The sequence below is a fragment of the Misgurnus anguillicaudatus genome, chromosome 10 (assembly GCF_027580225.2).
Source record: "Misgurnus anguillicaudatus chromosome 10, ASM2758022v2, whole genome shotgun sequence".
Taxonomy (NCBI): Eukaryota; Metazoa; Chordata; class Actinopteri; order Cypriniformes; family Cobitidae; genus Misgurnus; species Misgurnus anguillicaudatus.
In genome coordinates this window covers 28847091-28862242 of record NC_073346.2, presented here as the reverse complement: position 1 = coordinate 28862242, position 15152 = coordinate 28847091, and the positions used below count along the sequence as shown (strand labels likewise).

The 15152-nt window shown below is 39.1% G+C and overlaps 1 protein-coding gene across 1 annotated transcript in view; it reads right to left on the bottom strand.

Annotated features, from left to right (window-relative positions):
- The window catches only part of LOC129448327 (discoidin, CUB and LCCL domain-containing protein 1), a 45995-nt gene that overhangs the window by 15472 nt on the left and 15371 nt on the right, over positions 1-15152 (bottom strand). The window contains exons 2-5 of the mRNA XM_055210642.2: positions 9666-9887; positions 4191-4328; positions 659-710; positions 453-525 (exon numbers count right to left, since the gene is read on the bottom strand). Of these exons, the coding sequence (XP_055066617.2) occupies positions 453-525; positions 659-710; positions 4191-4328; positions 9666-9887 (485 nt within the window). The remainder of the gene's footprint in view (positions 1-452; positions 526-658; positions 711-4190; positions 4329-9665; positions 9888-15152) is intronic.

Here is a 15152-nt window from a genome sequence, read left to right as displayed (position 1 = left end):
AGCTATTTTTTTCACATGCTTGCAGAGAATGGTTTACAAAAACTAAGTTACTATGTTAATCTTTTCACATTTTGTAGGTTGATAGAAGCACTGGCGACCCAATTATAGCACTTAAACTTGGAATAAGTCAAATTTTCATGATATGTCCCCTTTAAAAAGTCCACACAAAATGTTTATTCAAATAGTAAAAGTGAACGAGGACCAGGGATGGTCGTAGTGTATATAGTATGGGAAAAAATGGTACATTGTGCTAGTAAACTCTTTTTTGTTTTAAATAACAAGAGTGTTTTATTGACAGAATGTGCATTATTGGGTGAAATATTCCTTTAATAAACGATGCCTGTTGTATGCTACTATAAACAGCTTTCGGTAACAATCCATATATGGTAGTACATTCAAATGCCATGACTCATAATAATCCCTCTATTGAACGGCTGTTTTGAAAAGCTTACATCACGGTATCCTTGCCCATGCCAGCCCCAGATTTCTCCTGCAACACCTTTGCAGCCTGCAGGACAGAATGCACTGAAACCCAAATGAGGATTCAGATATTAAACACCATAAATTAGAATTCGAGGGTGCATGAATAATAAAACATCATGCATTTTATGGCTCTTTAAGGCGGTCACTGTTATTGTCAGGCCGCTGGATGTCTTACCTGATCTGCTGAGATGTAAAGTGCGTTCCTCGATGCAGGCATGAAATAAGCTCTGTGAGAAAGATACAGCAGTGATTTGCAAAGTTAGAAAATAGACAATTACAGCAATAACAACATAAAATTACATTACAAATGGGTTTCGTTGAACAAATATAACTTCCGGTAAACTTCCGCAAAGAATCAATAACAATAGAGTCCTTTTAAAGTTGTTTATTTCTGATAACGAGCAAAAAAAGTTGATTACCTTACTTCAAATCATAGCTAAAGTGCATCAAAAACTACACGTTACTGTGTAAAATTAAAGGTGCAGTGTGTAAATTTTAGCGGCATCTAGTGGTGAGGTTGCAAATTGCAACCAACGCTCAGTTCACCGAAACGCATAGAGGAGCTACGGTAGCCGCCACAGGACAAACATGTCATCGTTGGAGACAAATTAGTAAAAAAGTTTGTCCGTTAAGGGTTGTTGTAGAAACATGGTGGCACAAAATGGCGACTTCCATGTACAAGTGTATTTTGTAAAATACCTTATTGACATTATTTTACAAATGACACAGAGGTTACTGTGTGCATAAAACTGCCATGATTTGCTGCAACTGTGTGGTCATGTGATGGTTACTGTTAAGTTGTCATACGGTGTATGTACATAAAACCAACTCATTTTAAGGAAATAAAAACATAACAGTTCATTATGAAAGGCCTTTATACACCACTGATAATATAGTTTTTTTATATTATATTGCATTTCTGTCAAGAGATTCTTCTAAAAGTTACACACTGCACCTTTAATGTTTACAATGTTAACTACAGATTGACTGCCAAGCCCCCCCTCACATAGTGATCCACGATCACCGTCTCCCCTTGTCTTTAGGAAACCAAAACATTGTTATTTTCGACAAGGTATTTGTTCCAAAGGTCATTTTAGCCACTAGCCAGACCATTAAACAATACACGTGACAACGCACATGCATCCAATGAAACCATCTATAAACAAAATTCTTTAACATGTTGTGCTAATGTGTGCACTTACATCTTGCCTATAATGCCAACTGACTCAAGACTACCCGAACTGTGAAAACCCAACTAAAGTCTTTTTTTTGTGATTTACTGTTTTTTTACATAACATCATCCTGCATGTTCTGTGAAACTTTGATCCTCCTAATCTCCTTATTACATTATGAAACTTTAGCCTGGATTTCACAGACAGGGTCACAGTACCTTGCAATATTGATGCTGCAGTTTATACACACAGGAAACAGACCAGAATTTGGCACATAGCACAGAATGTTGAAGATACAAATCTCTTTTGTTTACTTCACACAAACGTCACAACCTCTGGAACATCTGACTGTACTTTGACCTCATAGCATCCACTGTATTACAGGAAGTTACAGCTTTGAACTTTTTTTACAATTCGTGTTTAAAAATGTGTGGGCTAAATGTTTGGCTAATCTGTACAATAAAATGATGCGCATGCTTGTTTATCCTGAACGTGAATCGTTAAAAAAATCCTTTGATTATGCCTCTCTTCTGGGTCCTGGCTTGTGGTGTGGTTTATTGCCTTCTTAAGATGGACCGCTTGTTATAAGTCGCTTTGGATAAAAGCATTTGCTAAATCAATAAATGTATATTAAATTTGATTAAAACGTTATTTTCACAATACAAGTGTATTTTGTAGGGCTGTGTATCGCCAACAATTTCCCGATACGATACGTATCCCGATACAAGGGCCCGGATACGATGCGCATCACGATACAAGACTATTTTTAGTTACATTTTTGTTCAGAATTTAGAAACATTATTATTATTATTATTATTATTATTATTATCATCTGTTTATTGTACATTGAATAAGCAGTGTTGTAACAGTTTGCCATTCATTTATTAGCTTCTGGGGTAACTCAGAAATACTTAAAAGTACTTATGTTTTTTAAAAGCAGTTTTACAAAGATGGTGCCTTACCCTAGGCATTATATTTGTCTCTCATTTAATTATTCTATATCTATGAATATATCTATAAACATGCAGTCAGACTTAATACTATTTAATAGAAATCAGATAATTAATGTGACAGCTATAGTTTGAAGTAGCTCTGTATCTCTTATCTATATGCACACTTTTCACATGCAAATCTTTTTCGTGTTTCTTCTCTAATGCGTTAGTACTGTTTTATAAGAGAGTGGCTAATAAAACCCTTTGCAGTAGTATAGGCTAAGATATCTGCGCTTTCATAGTGAACTCATTGATTTTAAATACGCGTGCGAGCGAGCGAGAGAGAGCGAGAGAGAGAGAGAGAGAGAGAGAGAGAGAGAGAGAGAGAGAGAGAGAGAGAGAGTACACAGCTTGCTATGCAGACACATGCGCCAGCGAGACAGACATGCAAAGTGAAAGTATACCCCACTACGTACTCCACGGGACACATGCGTCCTTTCCATATGGATCACGGATCAACAACGATTCGTCACGTTACTTTCAAAAGTGCATCCGAATCGATACTGAAGGTGCTGTATTGATGCGCGCATCACCAGGCGTTCATGACGATGTATCGTCGTATCGATATTTTGAACACAGCACTAGTATTTTGTAAAATACCTTTTTGACATTCATTATCTTACAAATGACACAAAGGTTACTGTGTGCATAAAACTGCCATGACTTGCTGCAACTGTGTGGTCATGTGATGGTTAAGTTGTCATACTGTGCTTGTCTATGCAGGAAGAGAAAGCATCCAACATTCCATCAGTTTGCAGTGTGTGCCCAAGCTCTAAAGCCTCTCCTTATTCCCATTACAAAGCAAACATACTGAAATCCTGCCAAGGAGAAGAGCCGCATTCCTATCAGTCGCCCTGACACACTTTTTAAGAGTCCCTACATGACAGATTATATCACAGTCTAAGTGTCTGTACCTCAGAGACCTACACGGTTGCAATTTTATGACTTTATTGTGCCGTTTTCAACTGTGATTTTGGAAATACACAGCTAGGTATTTTGTTTACTTATGTTTCATCAATAAATATAGTCCGTGAAAGGATCAGCAACAGAGCCTGCCTAAAACACCACAAACATAGATGCTACAAGCTGTAAAACTTCTCAGTCTGTTATAACTTATAAGACACATAAAAGCTATCCAATCAAATAAGAGGTAAATGTTGGCATACAAAAGTAAACTACTGTTATGACACATGCAAATATGTTTATTTAGCAATTCACACATGCTGCAGTTCAGAAATGAGGGTGGAGATGAGAGTAAACAATAAGTGAGATTAGGATGGGAACAACTCCCATTCCCAGAGTGAGCCGGAATGCCGTATATTGAGTAAACTGTCATTTAGAGAACAAACAGTCCCTGCCTTGTTTACTTTTAGCCTATACAACAAAACAAGGATATAAGATGGAACATGAAGGACCATGGAGCCACTTGATGTGTAATCATTTTAAATGAATTTCACAAAATAAGCACGATGATAGACAAGAAAATATATATTTATATATGGGGAGTGGGAGGAGTGATAGGACATGAGCTGTTAGGACATACCTGAGTGCTGATTGGTTGAATAGGAGATAACAAATCCCCGCCCTGAACGGTGAGTGCCGGAGATGAAACGTACTGTAACTTCATTAGTACTCACAGACACGTTTTTCTTCTTGGCGTCCAGCTGCCCACACATAGGACCTGTGAAACATAGTTACATACAGTATAAACAAAAATAGAAGGAACTCTCAAGTGTATATCTGTTTATATAGGGATGAATCAAGAAGGGCCAGACTGTGACTCAGAGCTGACCCTTCTTGATTCATCCCAATATAAACACATGTACACTTGAGAGTTTCTTATATTTTTGTGCAAGTGGAGTTATTTAAGCAAACACATAGCAAAAGGGATTTACACTGTAAAAATGTTTGTAATTTTAAAGGTGCAGTGTGTAAATTTTAGCGGCATCTAGTGGTGAGGTTGCGAATTGCAACCAACAGCTCAGTCCACTGCTCACTCCGTGTCACTGACGGAAACAACATAGCTAAAAAAATTGGTCCGTTAAGGGCTTCCGTAAAAACATGGCGGCACAAAATGGCGACTTCCACGTAAGGGGACCCTCGGTGTATGTAGATTAAAACGTCTCATTCTAAGGTAATAAAAACATAATGGGTCGTTATAAAAAGGTTTTTATACACCCCTGACAATATAGTTTTGTATATTATTTTGCATTTCTGTCAAGAGATCCTTTTAAAAATTACACACTGCACCTTAAACAAAAAAGTTAAACTGCTATGATAAAAACTGTTAAAACCTTGATATATGCAGTTTAAAACTGTAATAGATTTAAATGAAGTTAATTTAACTAAGTTCGGGAGGGAATCAGCACGAAAAGTGCCTATAAATAGCAGCCCCTCACTTCTATCCCATGATTTTTTGCAGAATCCCTCCTCCACCCCATCACCTCACTCTCATCTAGTTTCATTTATCCCAGTTAAAGAGGGGGAGTACTCTGGGTTCTCCTTGGACAGCACGCCAAATACGCTTAATCTCATTCCCTATTGATTACATGTTAATGCAAACTCGTGAACAAAGGGTTAAATTAAATTTTACGGTAAAATAAAGTAAAATGTAAGTCTTTTGAAAGTAACAGGTGCCAATTACCATATGTTTTATGGTAAAAATCTCTAATATTCAACTGGATTATACATGTACTTTTACGGTAAAAATACTGTTTCAATAGTTCGGATTTAAATCTTAATGATTAATGGTAAACAACACCCTGCAACAGAACTGCACAGAGGAAGAAAGAGAGCAATGAAGGAGGAGATGGGGAGGAGGAGGGATGCCGGAAAAATTGCAGCTGGACCCCAAGGCCTGAAGGCTTCCTTATATACGCCCATAAAGATGATTGACAGGCCTGGATGTTTAGGCTCCTCCGGAACCTACGTTTAGAACTACAACAAAATTATGGTTTCTGTAAATTAAATAATACGTAATTAATAAGTAAAACATCGTAAACACCGTAAAATTTAAACATTTTTTGAAACAAATTTGATGATATTTAATTTTAATAATTGTTTTCTCTAATATTTTTTACCAGTTACAAACATGAGTAGTGGCTGCTGGTGACTTCTCTTAAGAGTGACGCAAATTCAAAATATATGTTCGGAGTGTCATGTGTGTGGCTCGTCATGTCAAAATATGTCAACCTATGTGCTTCATGACTCATGTCAAAACACATGCCTGCTGCAGATGTGATAAAAGAGACGCGCACGTTCACAAAATAGACACTAACTTAACACTAAACTCTGATTACACATGAGATAAAGCGAGTATCTGGCAAACTTGAGCGTTTCTTTTATCATAAACCCCTTCGAAGCGTCTGTAGCAGGCACGTATTTTCACATGACGAGCCACACACATAACGGGCCAAAAATTATGACAAGCTTTGCATCGTGGGCCCTTGAAAAAAGAACTCACCGGCCGCCACTGTACATAAGGGTGTTTAATGTTACCGTTGATATTGTTTAATTAAAGGGACACTCCACTTTTTTTGAAAATATTCTCATTTTCCAGCTCCCCTAGAGTTAAATATTAGATTTTTACAGTTTTGGAATCCATTCAGCCGATCTCAGAGTCTGGCGGGACCACTTTTAGCATAGCTTAGCACAATCCATTGAACATGGCTGCAGGAGGCGCAATAATATTGCGCAGCAGCCGGAAATAGTCACCTTAGTAACTTTCAATAGCAGGGGACTATTTTCGGGCACTGCGTAATATCATTGCGCCTCCTGCGGCCATGTTGCGGCAGCGGAGTCCTTGATTATAATGAATGAGAGTATAGTTCCTAGCCATATCTGCTTAGAAAATCACAACTTTAAATTTTCTGTCGGTCTTAGTACCCAATTTAACTACAGAAGAGTCAAGGTTTAAATAGGAAAAATATTGAAACTCTTTGGTTATTTTTAAATGCGATGCTAATGGTCTAATCAGATTCAATGGATTATGCTAAGTTATGCTAAAAGTGGTAGCGCCAGACCAGGAGATCAGCTAAATGGATTCCAAAATGGTAAAAATCTAATGTTTAACTCCAGTGGAGCTGGAAAACGAGGAAAAAAAACTTCAGTAAACTTTCAGTAAAACCCTCAATTTTTTACAGTGTAGATTTCATACTTGCCATGTTTTACTGCAGTAGTTCTTAGATTACCATATCTGTGAAGAATGCATTCATTGCTGTCCAATTTGGCCAAAATTAGGTATCTTACACTCTTCAACTTTAACATCCACGCAACCTTTTTGTTGCACAAAAGGTTCTTTGTGATGGAAAAGGGTTTTCCAGACGATACAAAATTAAGAAAGAAATTGTTCTTTTAAAAACCTTTGACTTAAAAGGCTCTTTGGAGAACCAAAAAGTCCAACAAACAGACAATCACACAAAACAAACAAACGCAGCAGTATCAGTGCATGCTTGAATTAACGCACAACCCTGCTAGCACACTACCATAAAAGGTCCACACCTTCCTATGCACTCTCAGGAGCACTGCATAATTATGCTATGGTGCATTGCCCTTGTGCTGTGTGTGTTGGCACTCACAGAGTTTTTGACCATACAAGTGCCAGTCATGAATTCGCCATGCTACAGCAGAGTGGAATGCAGAAATCAAGCTGCAGTCATGCAGTCACATGACACAGTGTAGTGCACTGAAAAGTTCCTGGCATTTCTCTAAATAAGCAATATTGTACAGTTATTGTACAGTTTGAAAATGGTAAAAACTGTAAAGTTTTTAATGTTTTAGAATCTTTTGTTAGCCTGGGTGCCAGCCGATCTTAGCCCCGCCCACAAGATTTTGAGAACGGGAAGATCGGTCTGGGGTTTCTGAGTTGAGGAGCTACTATGCTAGACCCAAAGCTGGTCGAACCAATCAAATTGTCAGCGCGGGCTTTATACGATGATGGACAGATGATCAACAGTAACGTAATGAACCACGTCACCAAAGAGCGCGTGTGTTGAATCTGTGTACAACGAAATGGCTGCCGCTGTAGAGTTCAGATGTGTGGATTCTGACATTGAGTCTGTTCTAAAAGATATCGACATAGCATTGATTTTAAAAGAGGAACAGAGAAACGCGAGCAGGGCATTTGTTGATGTTTTGCCATCCTTCCTACGGGATTCGTCAAAAGTTGGTCGCAACTGAAATGGGTAATGTTATCACGGCAATGCAACTCAGCGTGCATGAAGAGATGGATATAATTAGCGGTCATTGCCAGCTTCTTTTCGGAAGCCCGGAATCGTGGTTGCTGAATAAGTGGAGGGACATGCTAGGCTCCAATATTTTCAAGCCAACGTAATGGGTATCGTCGTGGATGAAGTTCCCCTAACGTACAAATGGTAAGAGATAGTCTTACTGTATGACTTAGTAAATACTTCATGTTGTGATATAAACGAAATGTTGTAAACATAGTAGGTGTTGATGTACATTCGCTAACTCAGACTTAGTATAATCACAATGTTAGTGTCATTGTAGCAAAATAACTAGCAGTTCGGTCAGGCTGCAAAGACGTAATTTCAACATTAGTGCTGTGTTCAAAATATCGATACGACGATACATCGTCATGGACGCATGACGATGCGCGCATCGATACAGCACCTTCCGTATCGATTTGGATGCACTTTTGAAAGTAACGTGACGAAACGCTGTTGATCCATATGGAAAGGACGCATGTGTCCCGTGGAGTACGTAGAGTTAAGGTAGCGGGGTATAGTTTCACTTTGCGTGTCTGTCTCGCTGGCACACGTGTCTGCATAGCGAGCCGCGTACTCACGCTCTCTCTCTTTCTCGCTCGAGCGCATATTTAAAATCAATGAGTTCAGTATGAAAGCGCAGATATCTTAGCCTATACTACAGCAAAGGGCTTTATTAGCCACTCTCTTATAAAACAGTACTAACCCATTTGAGAAGAACAAAGATTTGCATTTGAAAAGTGTATGTCTAGACTCTAGAGATACAGAGCTACTTCAAACTATAGCTGTCACATTAATAATCTGATTTCTACTAAATAGTATTAACTCTGACTGGATGTTTATAGATATGTTCAAAGATATAAAATAATTAAATGAGAGACAAATATAATGCCTAGAGTAAGGCACTACCTTTGTAAAACTGCTTTAAAAAACATAAGTACTAACTCTGGGATTTTAAGCATTTCTATGTTACCCCAAAAGCTAATAAATGAATGGCAAAAACACAACTGTTACAACACTGCTTATTCAATGTACAATAAACAGATAATAATAATAATTATGTTACAAAAGTCTGAACAAAAAATGTAATTCAAAATAGTCTTGTATCGTGATGCACAACGTATCGGGACCCTTGTATCGGGATACGTATCGTATCGGGGAATTGTTGGCGATACACAGCCCTATTCAACATACGTCACACACTCAGTTACTCTGATTGGTCGTAGGTCTATCCAATTGAGTGCAGAGCCATTTTTCGGTTGAGACACACCTCATAATTATAGCTCAATGGAGCGGTATCAGACTCAAATTCTGACTAGAATTGAGTATGACAACGTCAGGCTAATCTTTTGTATGATACAAAGATGACAACCAATTTTGTATGATATATTGGTGAAGTTTTGGAGACAATACAAATAAAGAAACCTTTGCATGCATGACCGATATAATATTAATCAGAAATCATTTGTGACGCCCCAACCAGCATGTCTGTGCAAACCATTCTGATTCTCACACATAGACTCCATTTGGTCATACCCTATCTAAAAAAGCATTAAAAAAACATCTACAGTTTTTTCCACAAATGCTTAACAGAAACCCTTGAAAGCTCTGCCAATTGAAGAAAAACTCTCTTTAAACAGGTTGTGTCTTCTAAAGGATGCTAAACTTTGTGACTTTGAATTTGAGCACCCTTCATTTTATTTCTTCCCTATGATTAATTGCTTCCTTTTGTAAGTCGCTCTTGATAAAAGCCTCTGCTAAATACCTAAATGTAAAGGTTAAAGTGGTCATACCCACTCTAGCGGATCCACTTCTGTCTGTGATGGTAAGCGAGCCAGCTATACAGTCTTGGCTCCTCTCCAAGTCAAAGTCCCCAAAAGTGAAAAGCAGTGTCTGGCCTTCGGGGACCCTTAGGTTCCACTCACACTGGGTGTGGTTAGGATAAGTTCCTGGGAAGTTCCTTGAAGCCAGCGTGCCACTGGTGGGACTGAGGACTGTGTGACCACACCCATTTCCTATAGGAAGATAAGAGAGGAAAGATGACACTGATATTGGTGTGAATGAAAGAATTTGAAAAATTAAAATCTGTTAATGTTTGTACATAACTTATACAAACATATAACATATTTTATCTTCCATATAGGACCCTGCCTGTGAAAACCTCATCCTACGACCTACGTAACGTAAATGACACTGTCTGAAAATATTACCTTGATATGTTTATTATAGACTGAAATTAAAGTGAAATAAATGATCGAAATCAAACTTTGATGCTTCTAATCTCATTATTTATCAAATGCAGACTTTTTTTTGTATTTTCTAGCCTATACAATTGAAATAGGATTAGTGTGTTGATGTGAGAATGGAGGACATTGGCTGGTCTCTGTTGGTTGCGTATTAAATGGGTAGGTATTGAGCAAATTACTTAATATTTATATGAAATGATGCAGATAAAGCTAAGAAAATAACAGAATGAAAGGTGTTAAAGGGGACACTTTTTGAAGATGTCACATACATTTTTGGTGTCCCCACAGTACGTATATAAGGTTTAAGCTCAAAAATAACCCATAGGTCATCATTTATTATATAACACGTTAAAATTGCCACTTTGTAGGTGTGAGCAAAAATCTGTAATTTGTTGGGTGTGTCCTTTTAAATGCAAATAAGCTGATCTCTGCACTAAATGGCAGTGCCGTGGTTGGATAGTGCAGATTAAGGGGCAGTATTATCCTCTTATGACATCACAAGGGGAGCCAAATTTCAATTACCTATTTTTTCAGAAAATGATTTACCAAAACTAAGTTACTGGGTTGATCTTTTTCACATTTTCTAGGTTGGTAAATGGACGGCATTATATAGCGCTTTTAACAGATATATGGCCATCCAAAGCGCTTAACAATTTTTGCCTCACATTCACCCATTCACGCACACAGTCATACACCAACGGCGGTGTCAGCCATGCAAGGCGCCATCCAGCTCGTCGGGAGCAATTGGGGTTGGGTGTCTTGTGCAAGGACACCTCGACACTTGGTCCAGCGGAGGCGGGGATTGAACCACCAACCTTCCTGTTTGTAGACAACCTACATGAACCACTGAGCCACTGCCATCTCACCTCCAAATGTACTGGAGACCCAAATATAGCACTTAAACATGGAAAAAGTCAGATTTTCATGATATGTCCCCTTTAATAAGCAATTTTTCATAAATTATTAAATAGATGCTCTCCCAGGAGCTTTCAAGAACCGGTGCATTTAATGCCATGATTGCGGTAGGGCTGGTTGATGGCAAGCCTGTGTTGTAGGTGATACACGTTGAATACATTTACTGGAAATCTGTTAAAACCAAGATGTTCGTTCCATTTATGGTACAGATATGTGACAAACCAGAGCGGTTCTCAGAGTTCTCAGATGGTCTCTCATACCTACTGTCTCAGTCAACTCTTAGTCATTTGGGGTTAAAATTGCAATAAGCATCTATGGCCTACGTCTTTTCGTTTTTGTCACATTTTATCTCCAAATCTACCAAAGCTCTGAGGAAAACAAACATGATTTGTGGTCGGGTCACTAACTGCCCTTAACTCAATCCTTCTGTGACTCAGTGTGGTCAAACAGCTGAGTTTAATTTGGTTCAGAGTGATTTTATCTTCTGAAGGTTTGCTTAGGAGGTAGTTTCTTGCTTATAGGGTACAAAAATAACTTTAGTTTAGTTTTTACAAACTGGGTCACATACATCAACCCTCTATCACAAAATTACTCAACAGTTTTGTTCTATTTTCTCAACATTGTCGCTTCGGCTTAAGGTTAGATCTGGCGTTTGCGTAAGTATTGGTTTATACTATTTTGTCTGATTTATTTTTTTAATTTTCTGATTTTTAAATCATTGTCGCCTGCCGTTAGTGTTAGAGTTGGGTTTGGGTAAGGATCAGTGGCGGCTGGTGGCTTCTTTTTTTGAAGCATACGATGCGTAGTTCGTCACAACATGTATGTAGCTTGTCATGTGTGTGGTTCGTCATTTCAAAATATGTGTTCTGCGCTTTAAGAGATCGTGTGTGCATCACGTGTCATGCCAAAATAAGTGCCTGCTGCCTTGAACTTGAAAGGAGACGCCCGCGTGTGCCAGATACTCGCACAATCTCATGCGTAATCAGAGTTTACTGTTAAGGGAGTGTCTTGCGTGTATTTAGGGAACGTGAGCGTCTCTTTTATCATAAACGGTTTTGACGCGTCTCCAGCAGGCACCCATTTTGACAAAACACGTGATGCACACAGGATCTCTCCACACGCATGTCACATATTTTGCAAAAGGGAACCACACACGTGCCAATCCGAACACTTATTTGAATTAGCGCATCCTCGGAAGAGCAGTCACGAGCCGCCACTGGTAAGGATGTCATTTTATGTAAATCTAACCCTAAACCGAAGCGACAATGGTAAGAAAATAGGACAAAACTGTTAAGTAACCAATACGTGACAATAGTCCCTTTCACACATACAGTCTTTACTGGTAATTTACTGGTAAATTGCAGTTAACATGTCATGTGTGAACAGAACCTTTCCGGTAAATCAGTGCTCCCAATTTACCAGTAAGACAGGTTGTAAGATTAACGGTAATTTGCCGGTAAGCGCTGTGTGTGAACGAAAAATTTAGCATTACCGGCATTTAGATGACGTCAGACCGCGCTGACAGATCGGGCGGGCCAATCAGAAAGTTTTTTATACAGGTGACGCGGTTTCCCCCAGACTGTTTACGGACGTTTCCACACACATGTTGCTTAAAAGTCGAGCACACCTGAAGTTAACATCTAGCCTGACGTTGCCATACTCAATTCTAGTCAGAATTTGAGTCTGATACGGCTCCATTGAGCTATAATTATGAGGCGTGTCTCAACCGAAAAATGCCTCTGCACTCAATTGGATAGACATACGACCAATCAGAGCAACCGAGTGTGTAACGTATGTTGAAATTACGTCTTTGCAGCCTGACCGAACTGCTAGTTATTTCGCTATGACACAACATTGTGATTATACTGAGTTAGCGAATGTACATCAACACCTATTATGTTTACAAAATTTCGTTTATATCACAACATGAAGTATTTACTAAGTCATAGAGTAAGACTATCTCTTACCATTTGTACGTTAGGTGAACTTCATCCACGACGATACCCATTACGTTTGCTTGAAAATATTGGAGCCTAACATGTCCCTCCACTTACAGCAACCACGATTCCGGGCTTCCGAAAAGAAGCTGGCAACGACCGCTAATTATATCCATCTCGTCGTGCACGCTGAGTTGCATCGCCGTGATAACGTTAGCCTTTTCATTTGCGACCAACTTTTGCCGAATAGGACATCAACAAATGCCCTGCTCGCGTTTCTCTGTTCCTCTTTTAAAATCAATGCTCTGTCGATATATTTTAGAACAGACTCAATGTCAGAATCCAAACATCTGAACTCTACAGCGGCAGCCATTCAACACACGCGCTCTTTGGTGACGTGGTTCATTACGTTACTGTTGATTATCTGTCCATCATCGTATAAAGCCCGCCCTGACAATTTGATTGGTTCGACCAGCATTTGTTCTAAAATAGTAGCTCCTCAACGGAGAAACCCCAGACCCATCTTCCCGTTTACAAAATCTTGTGGGCGGGGCTAAGATGGGCTGGCACCCAGGCTAGTTAACATCCACATTTCTTCACCAAAGTTGTTTAAAACATCTTACCATCTAATTGCCAAATTGCCGACGTCCTTAGCACACCATCTGTGAAGCCTAATGTGCAAACGCGCAGGTTCCGTTTGACGCCGCCTAACGCAATGTTGTTTGGTCACGAGCAACTTCGCGACCGCTTGCCACAGATGTGAAAACAACAAAATACGGACCGTGGATATTAAGTCATAACCCGCCGTTTACAAATACGACACGGACGGAGCTCGCCGGCCGCGCGCCACAGGTAACTTCCGCTTTCTCTCCGAGTTTACCGGTATTTTGATACTGATGTGTGAATGATGTCTAACTGGTAAAAAGACGGAACGTCACTGCATGTGTGAACAGCACATTTTTGTATTTACTGGTAAATCCATTCTGGTAAATTCATGGTAATTTACCAGAATTACTGTGTGAAAGAGGCTAATGACACATAAACAAATATGTGATACAGTCACGGAAAAGAGTCACAAATTTACGGGACTATAGGTATGTAATTTTATATTTTATAATATGATATTGGGTGGGTTGCATACATAAATTACCTGTCATGTCTTTATGTTTAGTTCTGTTTTGTTGTATGTGTAGGCTAGCCTACTTCCCCAGAAAAGAGGAACAACAAGGTCACAAACTTCCTGTAATACTCACAGTTCCTGAAACTGCCAAGGGGAAAATATATTGGACTCCCTATAGAGCTCATTCTTTGTCCCTCTTATTACAAGACCATGGTTAACCCCACAAAGTTCACAATTAACATCTCTTGAAGCTTAACCTAAGGGCAATCTTTAGATGTTACACTTCGTTTAACTTCGAGTTGTCTGCATGTTCAGTTCAAAGCTGTTTTTTAAAAAATGTAGCCCTCGAGGATGCAAATGTCTGGGGATAATTAGAGCTCAGCTGACACAGAATATAACATTCCTTACATCTGGGTTACTATCAGAGCTCTGACTGGAACCCATAGATACCAGTCCATCACCAGCACTACACTATGAAACAACATGTAATTTTATTTTCTCGTCAGGGGATTTGCAGGCACGTCCCTGCAGGCCTCTGCGCACGGTAGACAGGATGTACGGCCGGTTGAATTGTCACTTTACAATTCGTCAATATCAATCATACCACATCTGTAAGTTTGAAAATATTTGATGACAAGTTGTTTTTTCCTGCTCTTTGTATAATGCCAATTCCTCTCTTTGTATTATAAAGCCATATAACACTGCATACAATAACATGCAGCTTTCACTCTGATATAATAACCCAAAAATCAGTCAGCTTCTTCTCTGACTCAGAGTAAAAGAGCAAGATCACACTATAGTTTGTGTGGAGATCTGGGGGAGGACAAATGACTGGAAATTATTCTTCGGTAGCTGTCCTCATAGTCTGTGAATCTGACTGTGAATCATGCTGACCCCAAACATATTTACAGATACCATAAACAAATACATTCCTGCTTCCCCGATGAAGAAAGAGACCCTCAAACTTTTAAACACAGGCAAGACATGTGGACGTCTTTAAGTTCAGTGATCTGGAGATTCAGTGTTATACACACTGTTTATGGGTGAGATTGCAGAGCCAAG